The 18,586-nt window shown below is 37.7% G+C and overlaps 2 protein-coding genes across 2 annotated transcripts; both read right to left on the bottom strand.

Moving 5' to 3' along the window:
- Positions 1-5,159: 5,159 nt before the first annotated feature.
- On the bottom strand, positions 5,160-9,660 carry LOC144573313 (syntaxin-23-like). The gene is made up of 7 exons (XM_078323061.1): positions 9,365-9,660; positions 8,795-8,888; positions 8,564-8,706; positions 7,779-7,850; positions 7,487-7,644; positions 7,271-7,371; positions 5,160-5,975 (listed from the first exon to the last, which is right to left on the bottom strand). The coding sequence occupies exons 1-7, from the start codon at positions 9,559-9,561 to the stop codon at positions 5,910-5,912; spliced, it is 831 nt and encodes a 276-aa protein (XP_078179187.1). The 5' UTR covers positions 9,562-9,660; the 3' UTR covers positions 5,160-5,909.
- Positions 9,661-15,801: 6,141 nt separating this feature from the next.
- On the bottom strand, positions 15,802-17,536 carry LOC144573629 (serine/threonine-protein phosphatase 7 long form homolog). Its single transcript, XM_078323408.1, has 5 exons — positions 17,399-17,536; positions 16,851-17,302; positions 16,588-16,765; positions 16,042-16,478; positions 15,802-15,958 (listed from the first exon to the last, which is right to left on the bottom strand). Exons 1-5 carry the CDS (start codon positions 17,534-17,536, stop codon positions 15,802-15,804), a joined length of 1,362 nt encoding a protein of 453 aa, XP_078179534.1.
- Positions 17,537-18,586: the final 1,050 nt, after the last annotated feature.

Raw genomic sequence — 18,586 nt, 5'->3', positions numbered from 1 at the left:
TAAAAAGCAGCCATAACGATAGCATTCCCATATGTATAACTTAGCTGAGGAAGTGATAGTCTACCAAGAATACTACTTGTCCCTCGTATCTCTATACGAGCTATAGCATCACTGGGCCCCTTGATAGAGTTAGATTATCTGCATGCGGTATAATTACAAGAGTAATTATATTTGATAATCTACTCAAGATCAAGAAAAGATACAGTTAACAAGGATGACACATATCTACCTTAAAACTGATCTGATAGCTATGAGACAGAAGAACTGACACAAGTAAATTGTTTACTGGATCGTGATATTGTACAGTACAGCATCATCTGTGTAATTGGATGGTCATGATGTGTTGCCAGATGCCACCCATGACTAACAGAAGTTAAAACAGTTTTAACTCTGTTTACCAACATAACACAGATCCTATTGGGTCACACCATATAGGAGCTACTCGGAGAATCTTACTGATTAATTATAAATTGATTATAATTAATATTAAGATGGTTATAATTAATTATACGTGATATAATTAAATTATAAATGTCATTTAGAATGACAAGCAGAAACAACGGTTAATTTATAAACGTACACGTTACATTGTATAAAAGTTACCGAACAATAACCGAAAAGAAATATAATTGTACATGACAATTATATATATATGATTTGGAATTTTAATTGTTAATTATGGATTTGAATTATGGGTTTAAAAGCCCAAAATAATCAAAGCCTTAATTAAAATTAAAGGCCCAAAGTCAAAGCCCAAAATCAAAGCCTTTTACTATTCATGCCTTAATGGGCCAAGGGCAAAATGGTCATTTCACACCTATGCCACCTTGCATGACACCTTAGGGGTGTAGAAGCATGGAGAAGAGTGTGGAAGGGTGTGGAAGGGGTATTTTGGTCTTTTCACATATTAAAGGATGAGGTGTCAAGGGTTTTTGGTAAATAGATTTGTTTTGAGGGGTATTTTGGTCTTTTGCGAACCTCCTCAAAACACTATAAATAGAGGGGTGAGGGTAGAGAGAAAACTTGCTAATTCACATGCTAATCTGATTACTTTGTTAATCGGTTTTTCTCTCTTCCCTGATTTCAGTTATTACGAGATTCGGAAAAATATATTTTTGCAAACTCTGCGGTATTTCGTGTTTTGCTTTTTAAGTGAAACTGAATAACTTGGAGTCTTAAATATATTTAATCTGTCCCTATTTCGGTGAATAGTGTTTCTGCAGAATTCTGCGGTTTACGGTAATTCTGGCAGAAGAAGTAAATCGCTCTCCGGTTAGTCCTGGTGGATAACCAATAGAGGTATCACACGTGTGATACTGCGAGTTGATTCCATCCCTGGTGAGGCTCTACTCGCTCGGTCTGCATTCCAACTAAGATTTGGAATCAAGGTATAAATTGTTATATTAATTTATTTAATTTGTAAATATATTTAATGCTTTAGGAAATCAATTATGGAGTAGATCTGTAAATATGATTAAACGAATCTTCTTGATTCATTTAATCCGTAGCTTAAGTTAGATGTAAAAATTTTTGTTTTACTCTTTCCGCAGCTTAAGCTAATTAAATGGGTTTGAACCGTTCCACAAAACCCAACAGTTCCTTCGTAGCCGTGACGACACCATTGCATGAAAAAAACGAGTGTTACGATCCCCTATTGACAACCAATTACAGCGCGAACGCTGTCGCCAATTTTCCTCAATGATAGCTGCTAGTTCATAAGCCTTGATTCTCATTTGCACCCTTAACCTAAAGTCATTTGGGTTTAAAGGAGCTCTCTCTTCTTCCCTGTCAAGGCGCAAGATTGTATCTTTGCACTCTTGTAGCTGGTTATCCATAATCCCAAAAGATTTACTCTGCCAATCTTTTAAGGCTTTATGCAGGAGAGTGGTGCTTGCATGAAATCGATGAATGGATAAATCTAATTGTTGCGACCAAATCCTCTGTATTATGGCTTTTGGGATGTCGTATCTGAACCAAAAATACTCCATTTTAGGCTGCTTCTTCCTTTGTCTGAGGCCTCTACATTTCATTAGCATAGGTGCATGGTCAAACACCAAAACTTCAAGGGCTTCAACAGTCACGACAGGGTATGTAGAAGTGATGTGATGCGAAGAAAAGATCCTATCAATCTTAGTGAACCTTGGTTCGGGGCGTTTGTCAGACCAGGTGTACTTCCTGTTCTTGAGGGGATTATCAATCAGCCCTGCATTGCAGATATGAGCACTAGAGGTTGGGCTCCTGAGCCTCTGTCTCACTAAACTCCCCCTACGAGTCAAAATCCATACCAAGTCCGGGCCTTCATGTTGCACATCTAATTCCATTCCTGACATAGGATCATTGTCTAGCAGATTGTGAACTCTCTGTAAGTTTTCATCATCTAAAGCCTGTAACACCTGGTCCGTCAGGATGCCACACCCTGCTCCAAGGGCCGACAGATGGCTATACTCCACATTGACCTGGACAAATCCCTGGTCACTCTCGACCCAACTCGTCTTCTGGGCCGATTCTTTAGCCCGTTCTCGCCTAGTTTTAATTGGAGAAGGTTTTTTAAATCTAGTCCCCTTAAGTGGAATCTGGGCTGGACCTTTGTCATTTGCTTTGGGCCTTAAGGGACTTGGGCCCGCTTCAGATCCTTTTTTATCTCTATTAGCCACAGCGACGTGTCCATTAATGGGGCCAGTCTGCTCCTGACTTGACAGCTGCTTGTTCCCCACGTCCTCAGCTTGTCCAGTAGCGGGTTCTTTCCCAGGACGATGCATAGAACCTTCTCCTGCAAGCATATTCTACCTCGGGATCAGAGGGGAGGCAGAAGACCGTTGTAGGATAGTGAGGATTGGTTGTGGCGAGTCCTTCGACTTGTCCTTGGCCTCACTCCTTTTTTCCCCTGACTTCAGATCGCCTATGACCCTATGTCGCAAGGGTTTGTTGATTTCCTGTGGCGTAGCAATCTGAGATCTCTGTGTGTGAGAACTATCATGCACCTGGCCAGTGGCCATTGATTCGGATCCCATGACCGCCAGTGTCCTGTTATCTTTGAGTAGGTTCTCCACCCCCGGGATCTGGGCTAACACCTATTGCACCTCAGCTGGTAGTGAAGACAATTCTCTTCCTCTGCAAACTTCTAGCAACACTGACTTGGAGATGGCGAAAGGCTCAGAGCCAGTGTCATGTCGTCTTATATCCTCTGGTGACGGCTTTGAGAACTTTTCCTTGGGCTTAGGTAAGTCAGCCGCCATGTATAGTGGAGACCTCAGCTAGTTGTGCGTGGTTAGAGTAACTATGTGCTGAACACCATTGACGTGGATAGCTACCTCCTCAGGGATTCTCTCTACCTTATCCACTGCTACCACTACTGCCATGGTGGAGGTATCAGCCACCTTCTTGGATGGGATAGACCCTAGGAATACACCTATGCAGTCCATAGCTCTGGCCACCTTTTCCTCATTAAACAGATGTGGAGGCAGACCGGTTAGGTCAATAAGGACTTTGAACTCTGGGAGCGAGAGAGAACCCTCATCCATTGCCGACCATGGCTGGAAGGTAAATCCAGCATTCCACAGAGAAGTACTAGTCGCTCTGATAAAGGTCTCTTGAGCCATGCCATCCGGCAGAATGATAAGGAACCGATCCCTCGCAAAAATTCCAATGGATATTTCCTCCTTACTGACTATGCCAGTTCTGGTGGCAAATGATGCAACATCTTGGGGGGTGAACTCCAATTCCCTACCGTGGGTGTTGAACACCACACCTCTATCCAGCTTGGCTAGCTCTTCCTTCATGGCTGTGTCCTGTTCCGCAAAAAAGTGCAATCTCTTGGGTCTGTTAGCAAGTAGGGTGGAAGCCATCAGAGGGGAAGGAGTCTTGAGAAGTTCCTCAAAGCAGGTAGCGTTGGTTTGCTTGGGAGTCTGCTTCCTCACTGCAGTCTTCCAATAAGGCAAGGCCGCCGGGTTGAGAACCTTATTCTTGTAGTGGTTGCCAACGTGACCTTTCCCCTAACATTTGCCACACCTCATGGCATTGCGACATTTGGCGATTGTGTGGCCAGTCCTACACCTCACGTGAAGGATTAATTGGTTAATAAGATATTAAGTCAATTATGTGGATAGATATTGGTGAATACAAACCCATCATGTCACAATGTATGGATTATTATATAAAGTGTAATCAGTTAGTTTCATACAATTAATGGTTATATTTAATTCTTTGACATTATATCGCTATAGTTTCCTACATGAAAAATGTAGAAAGGTAGTACTTTAAAATATTAGAATTTATGCAAAGAAATGTGAGTGATGAATATGGAAATTGTTCCTCTTTTAAAAAATGTATCACCGTGATCTATGATTGAGAGTTAATTATTTAACGGTCAGTTTAACTTTAGTACGCACAAAATTATAAAGTAAGCTATACAAAAATAACATATGATCTAAATATCAAATGATAATTGACAAGAGAGGAGAGGCTAGGTCTGAAGAATGTCAAGCTCTCTTCTTGTAGAAAAGTCTGTAATTACTAATTAATGTCGTTTCTTTTGTTAATGTATATTCATTACAAGGCCTATTTGGCCCATAAAATTTAAAGAAAGAGAATATTAAACATTCGTTGTTTGAAGAATCGAGCCCCTGCTCTCCCGTGAGAAAGCCAATGCCTTAACCAGCTGTACTAGATAGCGTTGGCTATTTTATTTTTCCTTGATCTCTAGCGTTTAAAATTTTCGCATATAAACACATCACTCCTAAGGTAGATGAATTTCAACAATCCAGATTCGTTGTTTGAAGCTAATCTAATAGATTTTAGAGTTGATTTCACAAAAAGACTTGATGAACAGCCTAGTTCTATTCATGTTTCTCAATACAAGATTCAATCAACTCCTTATCTCGTTGATACCAAACCCCAATCCCCAATCCCCAATCCGAAAAAATAGAGATGCGAGCTAAGCAATGTAAAGTTGTATCCTTGTATGCTTGCTCAGGTAACATGTCCCTTCGGTGAAATCAGGAACAGTCTCTCAGAGCAAGGACTTGTCAAAATCAACGGTGAAGTTGATTTGCAATTACTGTAACTACATTATGACCATTTTTTTTTTATTTCGTCAAGAATGTGGTACACCTCGACCATATTTTTTTCACACGTTGATAGATGAACGATCAAAAACGACATTTAAACAATAAGACAAATTACCTGTCATCATTTCTATGATTTTGAACTATGTATCATACTCGGACACATACAGATAGATACATGAATGAAATAATAATAATAATAGTAGCATATGATGATATTCTTTAAAACAAGCATACACATTTTATACAACAACATTTGAATTAGCTCCTTATGGCAACCCCAAGTTTTCAATAGATGGTTTCTTAGAGTAAACCATATAAAGCCCTTCAAAATATATATATATATATATATATATATATATATATAGAGTACGGCTAACGCGCTTCCTCTAGCATATGGGCCGAAATGCTTCCGGTGGAAATTTGAAATTTCAAAATCCAAAAAGTCGATCTGAACCGTTCATCTCCTTCTCCATATTAATATCTGATTGGAGACCAAATTTTACATTTTTCTGAAATTTTTTACTATTTATTAAGCCACTTTGAAAATTGCTGATCCAATGGTTTTACTGTTTTGTTAAGCCACCGTTGGATCAACGATTTTCAAAGTGGCTTAATAAATAGTAAAAAATTTCAGAAAAATGTAAAATTTGGTCTCCAATCAGATATTAATATGGAGAAGGAGATGAACGGTTCAGATCGACTTTTTAGATTTTGAAATTTCAAATTTCTACCGGAAGCTTTTCGGCCCATATGCTAGAGGAAGCGCGTTAGCCGTACTCTATATATATATATATATATATATATATATATATATATATATATATATATTTTTCCCCTTGTGTTTTACGCAGCAAGGACGATAATCACAATGAGTAGCACTACTCCAAATATCACCATCAGCAGGCATATCTACATTAAATTTTATAAAATTTATGTGTTACTACAATAGAGGCAGAATCACGAATAAGATGCTCCAGAAATGAGAAAGTGTTATTACAATTAAGGCAGAATTTTTGACACTTCCAAAGAAAAAAGGCAGAATTTCAAATATACTATTCCATGGAGTCAAATTACAACCCTTCAAAAACTGCATGTGATATGTATACTCCCCAAAGGCTCAAAAAATCTTAAATCTATTCATTATAAACTTGGAAGTATCGAGTTTAGCCAAATATCACTTGTTTGGTTAAATTTGATTAAAAACTGAAACTTTAATTCAGATTAAACCATTTCAATAATAATATAAATAAAAGGCAGAAAGTTTTCTCTTGTACAAAGCTCCCCACTGATTTAATAGATAGTATCCACAGCGTGTGTGGGGCAGCATACAATTGTAGTTATCTTATTTTAAAGGAAAAACTCAAACTTTGGTCTTTGAACTTCATCAAAAGAACCGAATTGGTCCAAGCTTTTATTTGCACTAAGTTAGTCCTTCAACTTGCCCAAAAAGCCAAGTTGATCCATGGAATTTCATTTACACCAAATTTGTCCTTGAACTTGCGTAAAGAACTAAGATAATCCTTGAGTTAAGAACTAGTTTAGTTATTTCGAGAAGTTCAAGGACCAAATTAGTTTCTTGTTGGAAGTTCAAGAACCGATTTTGTACAGATAGAAGTTCATAGACCAACTTCGGCCATTTTCTATAATTTCATGACTAACATTTTCTTTTTCTTTTTCAAGAGTTCACGGACACAATTGGTGCAAATCTCAAGTTCTGAGACTAAGTTGGTTCTTTTAGGAAAGTTCAAGGATCAAACCTGAATTTTCCCTATTTTAGAGTTGAAGATTAATTTCACAAGCAACACGAGCTACTAATGGGAAAGATGGGAGTAGAAAATTTTGGGGTTTGGGAGAATAATATGATACTTGCAATTTAAGGCAGTATAAATAATTCGAGCTCTCAAAACGTGACAAAAAAAATTCTTCACAGAATAAACTAATATCAATTGCTCCAATATTTGATATTGCTGTCACTTCACAGCATATCAAAACTTATCAGTACCCGTTTAGGCTAGTTCAGGTTTATTGTTGCACGCACATGGGATCTATACAGGACTTGCAATGGATTATTTTACTTATTCAGGCAGGGTTACGGCAATAGTATGCATGCAAGGCTTCTCTTTGTTGTAGTTCTCATCTTTGCATCTATGTTTGCAAAAGATAAAGATCCTTTATTAAGAAAACAGGAGGGGGAAGGGGGTTACCAAAGAGGAGGATGATTTCTGAGTCTTTGCAGCTTTGACAAGCTGAGCTCTCGCTTGTGCAGTTGCTGCAACAGAATTCTCTACATGGGTGTCAATATCATCTGCAATTTCAATTTTACATATCTTACTGTATTTTTCTTTGAGATTCCTGTAACTCCTGCGTAAGGAATAAGTACAATAGAAGATGCATAGATAGAGTGATAAAGAATGCAGTACCAATCACCGCGCCTTGATCATGGACAAGAACTGCAAGGTCTTTGAAGATTTCATTGACTTCACCAATCTGATACTGTATCTCTTGAATCCCTTGATCTCTCTCCTCTATCACCGCTTCATTGTAGATTATCTCATTATCCAAAAAGAGCAATTCTTGTCTACAACCACGCCACAAGAAAAATAATAAAAACCAAAAAATTACTTAGAAAGTATTGGCATTTTAATGCTACCATTCTTACTATATATATACTAGAGAGAGAGAGAGAGAGAGAGAGAGAAGTCTGAGCAATACCTTGCAGATTGGACGAGAGCCTGCTGTTCCGAAGATTTATCAGAACTAGTTTCCACCTCACCTGCATTATAACTGCAAAGCCACAAATAAATAATGGATATCTGCTTTCACAAAGGGTGTATCGTTTGGACAGCAGCCAGAAAAACTAGCTGAAAGACGCGGTAAATTTTCAGAAATTCTCCCTAATGGACCACCAGTTCTCCTCTCCAGCCATCACAGTTCACAGTTCTAGCTCATCAATGCACAAACCCTCAAATTTGTATCATTTCTTTCCAACCAGTTAAAAAACGGAAAATAAAAAAAATAAAAAAAAAGAGTTTGCTAGATGCTGGCATAAAAAAAATGGTTTGATGAGATATCTTTTCAGTCAAATTATGCATATTTTTGTTAGCATTGAGTACTATTCCCACTCATTTCTGACTGAAATCAGATGCTAGTACTAAAATAGTATAGTTTATATAATGTTAAGAGATTATCACATAAACTTTCAAATCTGAGAAATGGGTGATGCTTTAGCCGCCTGTATCTGCTTTATACTAGGAAGGGTAAGTAGAGCCTGCTTTTTCAGATTGGCTGTCCAATTTAAAAATGCATAGACAGGATGAACATAATGACATTGGTCAAGGGGTGTTTTGATGTGAATTTGATTTGACCATTTTAGATCAACGGCCCAAATTAAAAAAAGTAGGACCCTACTTTACTGGGCAAGAATGTCAGCAGAAAAGAAGTCAATACTTTAGGATCTCTTTTGTAAATTACTCCAACACAAGGGGAAGAATAGAGACCTAGAGGGAAGGAGAGAAGAAGCAGAGATGAAAGGAGCATATGCAGATTCCCTCTCAACTGCAAGCCGTTGCGCTCTCTGAAACTCCTTTAACACTGCTTGCAAATCCTTTGCCAACTTGGCATCAGCTATCTTTTTGCTTGCCTACATCCAATCAATAAATAACTAAACACCAAGAGTTTCTTTGATGTTGAAGTAACATAAGCATTTGAAGGATTAACACAGCACTTACACTGACTTGGGAGCGGTGATCCGCCTCACTCGCCTGTTTCAGCTTATCTGAAGTATCTTTTACCAGATCTGTTATGTATGCTCTCGTCTTGTGCCTGCATTTTTATTTTATTGTCCCTCTGTATTATGCCTTCTTTATGTTTTTCTTTCTAATTACCTCTCATTCAAAATTATGTGCCAGCTTACTTTTTCTGTTGAATGGTAGACTTCTTTATTCCTAGAATTGGTTTTCCCCCACCAAATTGGGATTTAGAAAATACAAAATTCAAAGTAAAGTCGGCCCAAAGGTTAAAGCCTGTCTCAGACAGACTCACATACATGATTTGTCTTTTGGTGTACATAGTTAAATTGTGCACAAGTGCTGGAAGTGGGACTACAATTTCGAGCTGAATTTTCTCTGTATGGAACAGTAATTCAAACTTAGCACTAGAATAGTTCCATGTACCAGAAATTCATCAGGAAGTACTGAGAAACCAAAATTATTGACATGATTAATTAAATTCCAGATTAATAACTTAGGAATTTGAGATTCCCAACTACAAAGTAAAGTAAATGAGGAAGAATTACATACAATCGGTCTCTGAGATCGGCAGTGTCCTTAGGCGTACCAAGCGAATTAACTAGCCTCTGAAAAGTAGCAACAGAGGTATTGATTTGAAAGATACCAGCGGCCACCGCCTGAGAAGCCGTCTGCCCCGCCGGAGCTCCGCCGCCTCTCTTCATCTGCGCCGCTGGGATCCTTCCCGCCTCTAGATCTTGGAAACTCATCGTCGATCCCTATGCTCTCCGCCTCCCCTTTCTCTTTCTTCTCGACCTTAATTCCTCGTCGTTTTGTGTGTGCTTTCTTTCTCCCACCTCAATTCTACTTTTTTGTTATATTCTAATTCTAATTCTAATTCTCCCTTTGCAATAGGAATAGGAATAGGAATAGTCTGCTCTAATATATGCGTCGTAGTCTGCCAAGTCACGAGAGGAGTCTACTTGAATCCGTTCCTTTCAATTGTTTTTATAGATATATCATTTAAAATTAATAATAATAGATATGTTGTTTAATGGTTTAAAAAAAAATTATATCATGAAATTGCCAAGTGCCAACTAGTGTATTAATGGTCGGGCGGGTACGGGTACCCCGGGTATACCCGGGCACGGGTACGGGTACGTCTCGGGTACGGGTATGACGGGTACTAGGGTATACGGGTATGTCGGGTATTTTTTTCAAAAACCATACCCTACCCGTCCTATACCCGTACTCGTGTACCCTTGACGGGTAGGGCGGTCCGGGTACAGGTAGGGCGGGTACGGGTATTTTTTTTTTTCTTGTTTTTTTGTTTTCGTTTTTTTTTTCTGTTTTTTTTTCTTCTGTTTTTGTTATGTTTTTTTTTTTACTTTAAAACAATAAAATATAAATATAAATAAAAAAACAGAAATTAAAACAGAATTTTAAAAACAGAAATTAAAAACAGAATTTTAAAAACAGAATTTTAAAAACAGAAATTAAAACACAGAAATTAAAAAACAGAAATAAAAACAGAATTTAAAAAACAGAAATAAAAACAGAATTTTAAAAATAGAAATTAAAAAACAGAATTTTAAAAACAGAAATTAAATTGAATTTGGGGGGGGGGGGGGGGGGGGGAATTTGAATTTGGGGTTTGAATTATTGGGTCGGGTATAAGGGTACGGGTACCCGGGTAGGGTAAAGTCGGGTACGGGTAAGGTCGGGTATGGGTATGATCAGGTAGGGTATGGTCGGGTATTTGTTCAAAAAAACCGATCCAGTCCTTTTTTTGCTCGTACCCGCGTACCCGATCCATACCCGAACACGGACGGGTAGGGTAGGGTATACCCTTGTCGGGTATAATTAATACTCTAGTGCCAACTGAAGATGAGCATTTTCTTTTTTTCTGTGCCGTGTGGTTCCGTGTGGCTTAAGTTGTGCAGTTGAAGTGTGTAGTACGGCTACGGATTCTAAATTTCTAACAGCTTCCTAAAATAGCACCACACAGAAAATTGTGTTGGAATTAATCCTTATTTCGTGAGAAGTGATGTAGCTAGGCCGCTTGACGTACACTGATCTGACGGTCCAGGTGTCAGGTGTCAGGTGTCAGGTGTCAGGTGTGTGATCAATATTCAATAGGCAACAGAATTTAAGGATATTGGATGGTTATTTATTATTATATTTGGGTTTAATTCGCTTTGAAGCAAGCAAACATTTCACAGAAATTTGGCATCTTTCTTTCTAGGCTGAGGCTGAGGCTCCTTGGATGAACAGGCTAGGCCTAGGGGTGCGTTGCTTTTCCTTCTTCCCTTGCTATGCTTGCGTGGAAGCCATGTCAAACTTCACGCATAAATATTCTTTTTTTTTTTCGAGAAGAGAATAAGATCAAGGCCAGCCGCAGGCCAGGATATGAAAATATTTACGGGCCTATATATACTATAATTAATATGTGTTCCCATAATGGGCTCAAAGCTAATGAATGCCCAATGGATATATATATTATATCATGGCAATTGCCTTTTATTTTATGTGATTGATTTTTTATATATATTTGATTCTTATAGTTTGAAAATAAGACTCCATCTCTGATCATGATAAGCATGTTGCATACGAACTTGTGTCATTTTTTAAGATGAACTATTATCGTCTAAGGTACCTCAAACAACGAGTTTGAATCTCATCTGTTCATTATATATTTGTACGAATTTTAAAGAAATGTTGTGCACAAAAGTTTTCGATTCAACCGCTTATTTGAATTCTAATCATATTGTTTGGATTTAAACTTACGGATAAGATAATGCGAGGATTTTGAGTGAATCTATGGTACTATGCATAACACGAATTGGTCTGTTATATGTATCAATATTTTGTTTTTCAAAATTCTAACGGTACGTTGATCCAAACCATTTAATATGATGAACATATGAATATGTAATTGCAAACCGAAATTTATATTTTTAGAATATTTTTATTATTTTTTAAAATAAATAAAATATTATTGTTTTTACTATTTTTTTTTATCTATTTTGAAAAATGGATAAAAATTTTTTAAGCAATATAAAACTCGGTCTAGAAATACATATCCATAAAAATAATGTAAAACAGTTTTAATTAATTGTTAAAATTGTAAAAATAAAAATATTAATGTATATTAAAAATAAAGAGTGACAGACTGAGTGGAGGATTTTAAATTTTTTGAAGATAAGGTAACATGTGTTAGGTGGTTTAATCGGCCGTACCGTCAACCGTGCGTGATAAGATAACATGTGTTCGGTGGTTTTATGTTTAATATCGATCTATTGCACGTTAAGTGGCAGTACGGTACGGTACGGCCGCCGCTTTAGTCTTTACCGATATTTATGAATTAAGCTAGCCTAAACCCTCCCTACTCCCTTCCCTTGTCGTCTAAATTGTACCATCACCAATTCACCATGTCCATGTGGCAACAAACCTAGCTACATCGAGCCCCACGCCCCCCAACCGATTTCACATGGGAAGGTCAAACAACCACGCAACAACAACTCCCAATTTTATCCTAAAAACAAAACCAACTCTAAATTGTGTTATTTTTTTTAACAGCGTAATTAGGAATTCTCCATTACAATCAAATCTTAGAGGCCTGATAATTCTACTCCAAATTAAATCTCTCAATTAGTCCCTCAACTACTTAATATCTAACTTTCATTTTCAACACTCATATCTAAAAATTTAAAGCTCTATTTATAATTATTTATAATGCTACTCGGAAGCTTTTAAGAGTCTATTTATAAGCATTTAAATTCTAAATCTAGATATTTTTAACTCTCAACTACTTTTGTCTTCAAGCTAAAAAAAGATTCTTTTTACTCACTCTTAATTTTTTTTTCTTTGATAATTCTCGTCCATTTTTTTGAACGTTTTGTACTCAATTTTTTCTTTCAAATGAGATCCATGAAGAGATGTTTTTGAGTTATTTTTAAGTCGTTGTTTTTTAAAAGTAAAGCCATGAACAATTTCAATTATTAAACATTTAAACCTATAATTTTTACCATTTAATCTACTACGTTGTACCATTTAAATCTCAAATATATGTTGTTTTTTTAACAGTTGACACTTTTAATCACGACGACCTTGTAGAAGGTTGATATGCCTCTTGGAACACAGTTTCTCAATCATTTAAACTCTGAAGTCTACAATTTAAATTACTACGGTCAAGCGTCAAAACTTAAATCTTAGTTATTTTTTTACAGCTGACACTTTTGACCACATCAACCTTCTAGAATATTGATACTCCTTGGAATCTACCTTCTCAACCATTTAAATTTCATATGTCTACAATTTAAATTACTATGTCCAAGCATTTAAACCTTAAATCTAAGTTAAAAATTTATTTGAAAACCTCACATATCAACAATAACCTAAAGTGAAGCATATAAATATCTAATACGAAACATTTAAACCTCACATATCAAATATTTAAATCTAACATATCAAACATAGGTTTTTAATATACCTTTATATAACAAATTAGCATACAATTCCACTACATTACTAAATAAGCAACGCCAGGTCCAACTGCCAGTGCTGATAAAGGTAGCACAACTTCTGATGTTGGAGCTGATCATTACTTGGCACAACTGTACTGATCTCCTCTCTTGCCCTACAAGGTAATTTTTCAGTTTGCTTAACCCACAAAAATAAAAGATGGACAAAATTGACATTTCGTAAAAATATTTTTTACTTGATCCTGAAATGTTAACACAACATATATGCAACAAAAGTATAAATTAAGCATGCAAGTGGTGCTATGATGGAATCCGTGATGGTGATACTCTTTCTGGTTGTCGCGATTAGAAATTGAATTGGAGTCAACCGTTGGAAGCGAGAACAACTCAGATAAAGGAGAAGGAAAAGATAATGGATACCCGTTAAGTTTGAAAGATCCGTTAGTTGGTTGTATCGCTGAAAAGGAGCCCCAGTAGGCGAATATAGATTAATTAGAAGTTTTACATTAGTATTTTAATTAATTCCAAATGTAACAGGGTCGCCTATAAATAGGCAGTGTATCTATGGATTCTTTTTATGCAAAAAATATAATCATTTCAAAGAATTTCTCTCTTGTTCTCATTACTGGTTTCGTAGCTCCGAGTTAGTAATTCTATCCAATTGATTCTCTTGTTTGGGTTTCCTGGATTTATCTCTTCTTGATTGTGCTTGACGCCTGAGATCGCTGCAAAGTGGTATCAGCGCCAGCGAATCACAGCTGGGAAGAAATCGCAAGACTCACAGATCAAGAACCGGCAAGATGCCGAAGTTGAGAAGCAGCGACCAATCAGAAGAAGAAGTCCCTTTGGACATGGTGGCGATTGATGAAAAACTTGCCAAGTTCGCCAAAGACTTCGCATCTTCTCTCCAAGCATCACTCCAGCTTCGAGATACAAGGATGGATAATCTTGACAAAAAGGTGGATGCTTTAACATATATGCTGAGGGATTTCATCTCTGGACAGCAAAATCGAGTTATCTCTGGGCAATCGAATCGAGCTGGGATTGGGAGTAATTCGACACACATAACATCACTAGGAGGAGATGATGGCACTAATCACAGACATTCCCATCCCAACAATGAAATTGAATCGCCAGAAAACCCAAGAAGGGAAAGTCGGTACCAAGATTATCAAAACCGGTATCAGGATCACCACACTAACCAGTCTCAAGGTGGTTCTGTACCAAAATTTGACTTCCCTGCCTTTGATGGTACCAATGCCTTAGATTGGTTAGAGGATAGCAATTTCTATTTTGAAATCTATCAAATGGCTGAAATGTATAAAACTAGATTGGCATCAAGGCATTTTTTAGGTGATGCCAAAGAATGGTATTCTTGTTTTAGGGTTGAGAATCCAAATCCACCATGGTCAATCCTTGTTGATGCAGTTTTTGAGAGATTCAAAACAAGAACAAAATCTAACCCTATTTGTCAGTTCAAGAATGTCCACCAGACTAGCTCGGTTGATGAATATATAAAATAGTACCAAAAAGCAAAGGTTAGATTGTTAGCTGACACAGGAATCAACCATGAAAATTTCTATGTATGGAGTTTTATTTGTGGGTTAAGAGAGGAATTACAAAACACCATTACCCTTTTCAAACCTAAAACTTTGAATGAAGCCTTCAATGTAGCTTTAAAGGTTGAGACAGCTAACATCGTCTCTGATGAGAGGTCTGGTTTCAGCAAAAGTCAATCTTACCAGTTCTCTAGACCGGTCAAGCCAGCAAGTAGTTTTCAACCACCTAACCCTGCATCTCAGAAATGGAGGGAGGCACCAGTGTTGAACAAAACCAATCCAGCCAAACCTCATGCCAACTTGACAAATGAACAGAATAGGCTTCTCGAGTTGTGTTTCAGATGCAACGAGAAATGGTTTCAAGGCCATAGGTGTAACAGGGGTAATAGAGGTATTCACTCTATGGATGCTGAAGATGAGGATGACCTTCAAGCTTGCAAATATCAAGATGAGTTCCAACAAGTGAAGTCATTGGAGAAGGATTATTTAACGAAGAAAAGCAGCATACTATCACCACTATCAGTGCCCCACACAATTCGAGCTACAACAGAACTTTACAACTTAAAGGTTTTGTTAGTGAGATGCCCATTTGTGCATTAATTGACACAGGAAGCACTCATTCATTCATAAACCCAGCCATAGTGAAGAATCTCAATCTTACCACAATCAGGATCAGCCCATTAAGAGTTCGAGTTGCCAATGGGGAGAAAATGTCAACTAGTACCCTATGTGAGAAGGTTCCATTCTCATTGCAAGGGCATCAATTTGAGGCGGATCTCCGACTCTTAGAAATGCAAGGATATGACATCATCCTCGGTATTGATTGGATCTACAACATAGACCTAGAGCTCAGTTTAAGAAAGGGCAAGTTGGTAATTGAGCACCAAGGAAAGAGGGTGATCTTATCCACTGAAGAACTGACAGCTGAAATCAAGATGTGTGAGGCCCCTGCAACTGCAACTGCATCTCACCAAGCCTGATATCGCAGTAGGGGAGGCCCCTGCAACTGCATCTCACCAACCTCAGACATCTGCCACAAGTTCTCACTCATGCTCGCTGCTCTGTTGTAGTGGTCCAGGTAATACGTACTCCAATCTCTATTGTTATGATTACCGTGGGTTATCCTGTAATTATTATGTTAGATTCAATTTAAAGACAACAACTAATATTAAGTACAAAATGCAAGAAAAACATAACTTGTACGTACCTGTGTAGTCCCATGATGATAGATCTCAGGATGTCTGGATCTGCGGGGATGAGTGGAGGTAGTCCAAACTGACGGAGCACCCGGTCTGGATAGTGGTGCTCCACTATCCAGAAGCAAACCAACGGACCCCTGTAGAGCCACATCTCCTCATCATCCGATACAATCTGCGGCAGCCTCCCCTCATCGTATAACTCACTGTACGGAGTCCAGCTCACCTGCGTGTCACCCAAACTCTGCAACTGACCTCGGACTAGCCTGATACCTACTGTCTTTCCGTGAGGCTGGTTAACATAGCGGTGATCTCCGTACCATTTCTTGCCAAATGCCGGGCGATATGCATCATCGGGCTCATTCAGCACGGGAACAGCCACTGGTATACGTGACCATGACCAATGCTGCAGTAGAAGTGTCGGTCCATAAATCTGCTTACTTTTAGGCTGTATTTTGAAGAATATTAGCCGTCAGGAAAAAGTTAAATAATTAAAATAAGAAAATAATTACATGACAAGTTAAATAATCAAAATAACACAGCAATAATATACTGACTTTGCAAGCACGACACAAGTTGGAGTAAAGATGTGCTAGGACAGCCCCACCCCAGTTGTACCTTCTTGACGTCCCAAGGTCTCGCAACAGCTCCAGATACATAATCGGGATGGAATCACCGCTCGAATCAGCGAACATGACAGAACCAAATAGATCCATCACGAAAGCCCGTGTGTATCTATAATGTCGAAATTACGGAGCACCTCATTTTTTAGTATGAAATATAGTACAAAATAAATATATATAATGGTTTATATGAGTACCTCTCAATGTCCTGCTCCGTGGATCCCCAATGCAGACCTCGATTGGCGAATAGAGCTCGCAGTGCCGTCTTCCTCACATGAAACCTCGACTTCCCGCCATTATCTCGTATAGCTGGCTCCGCTCCCAACAGCTCTGCAAGGGTGGCATTAATCGTTTTATCATCAGTGGAGTCTGATATGCCACCGACGGGCATGCCCTGGATGGGCAAACCCCAAAGGACACTCACATCCTGGAGAGTCACTGTCATCTCTCCAAACTGGAAGTGGAACGTGTGCGTCTCGGGGCGCCATCGCTCCACTAGTGCCTGGATGAGGGATGCATTGGTAGCCTTGCTCTCCGTCTCCAAAATATCGACCAAATGGTACAACCCCAAATTTCGTAGATACGGGTCCATCAGAGAGTAGTACTGCATGCCGTATGCCCGATTCTTACATTCTAGGGGGTCCTGACTCTGTGTTGAAAAAAAAAACAACATAAAAACCTAAAAAAATGAGCAATTAGCAAAAATTTTAACTTTAAAAAAAGAAAGGAAAAAATAATCAAGTACCTCTCGGGATGCCAGTGAGACTCGATGCTCACTATGAGGTATCCATAATAATGGACTAAAATGCTCCGTGCTGTCCACGGAAATGGGATCATCAGTATGGTCGGGTGGTGGTGGTCTCCTAGGTCGTCCCCTAGCCATCCTACGTTTGGAAAAAAATTAGACATGCTACAATTGGTTAAATTACGTTAATATGAAAAAAAAATTGTTCTTTGGGCAAAATATACTAAAAAAACATGTTATTCGGGCAAAATATACTAAAATATGCTAAAATACGCTTATCACGGTAAAATATGCTAAAATACATTAATTACGACAAAAATATACTCAAATATGCTAAAATATACTCAAATATACTCAACTATCACTAATTATAACTAATTTTGTACCTACATTAACACTAATTACCACTAAATTAGTACCGTAATTAATTAATCCTAATTATAACTAATTAACACTAATTACCACTAATTACCACTAATTACGATCATAGCTTGGACTAAATAATCCAAAATAAAATTAAAACTAACTTTGGTACCATAATTATCACTAATTACAAATATTTTAGTACCTACATTGACACTAATAACCACTAAATTGGTACCGTAATTAATTAACACTAATTACCACTAATTAACACTAATTACGATCATAGCTTGGACTAAATAATCCAAAATAAAATTTAAACTAACTTTGGTACCATAATTATCACTAATTACAAATATTTTAGTACCTACATTGATACTAATTACCACTAAATTGGTACCGTAATTATTTAATCCTAATTATAACTAATTAGCACTAACTCAACTAACTAAAAAAAAAATACTAATTTTGATACCTTACTAACATAATTGGACTAATCTACAACTTTTTTACACTACAAATGAAATTTCAAAAAAATATAGGGACTTACTTGCAAATTGGAAGAAGAGAGAAGAAGAGAGGAGAAAAGAGAGGAGAAATTCGGGTGGGGAGGAGAGAGAGTGAGATTTTGAGAAAATGAATTGTGAGGAGAGAGAAACAGCTATTTGGGGGTATATATAGGCCCGGACCGCCGAATTTATTGGCGGTTTGGAATTTTAATTCCGGACCGCCGAATTTTGGGGCGGTTAGGAATTAAAATTCCGGACCGCCGAATTTTGAGACGGTTTGAGCATTTTTAAAATTTTTTCAAAAACCTGATTATTA

Source organism: Carex rostrata, chromosome 21 (genome assembly GCF_964058835.1).
Source record: "Carex rostrata chromosome 21, lpCarRost1.2, whole genome shotgun sequence".
Lineage (NCBI taxonomy): Eukaryota > Viridiplantae > Streptophyta > Magnoliopsida > Poales > Cyperaceae > Carex > Carex rostrata.
The sequence above is the reverse complement of the archived record's forward strand: the minus strand, read 5'-3'. Positions and strand labels throughout refer to the sequence as shown.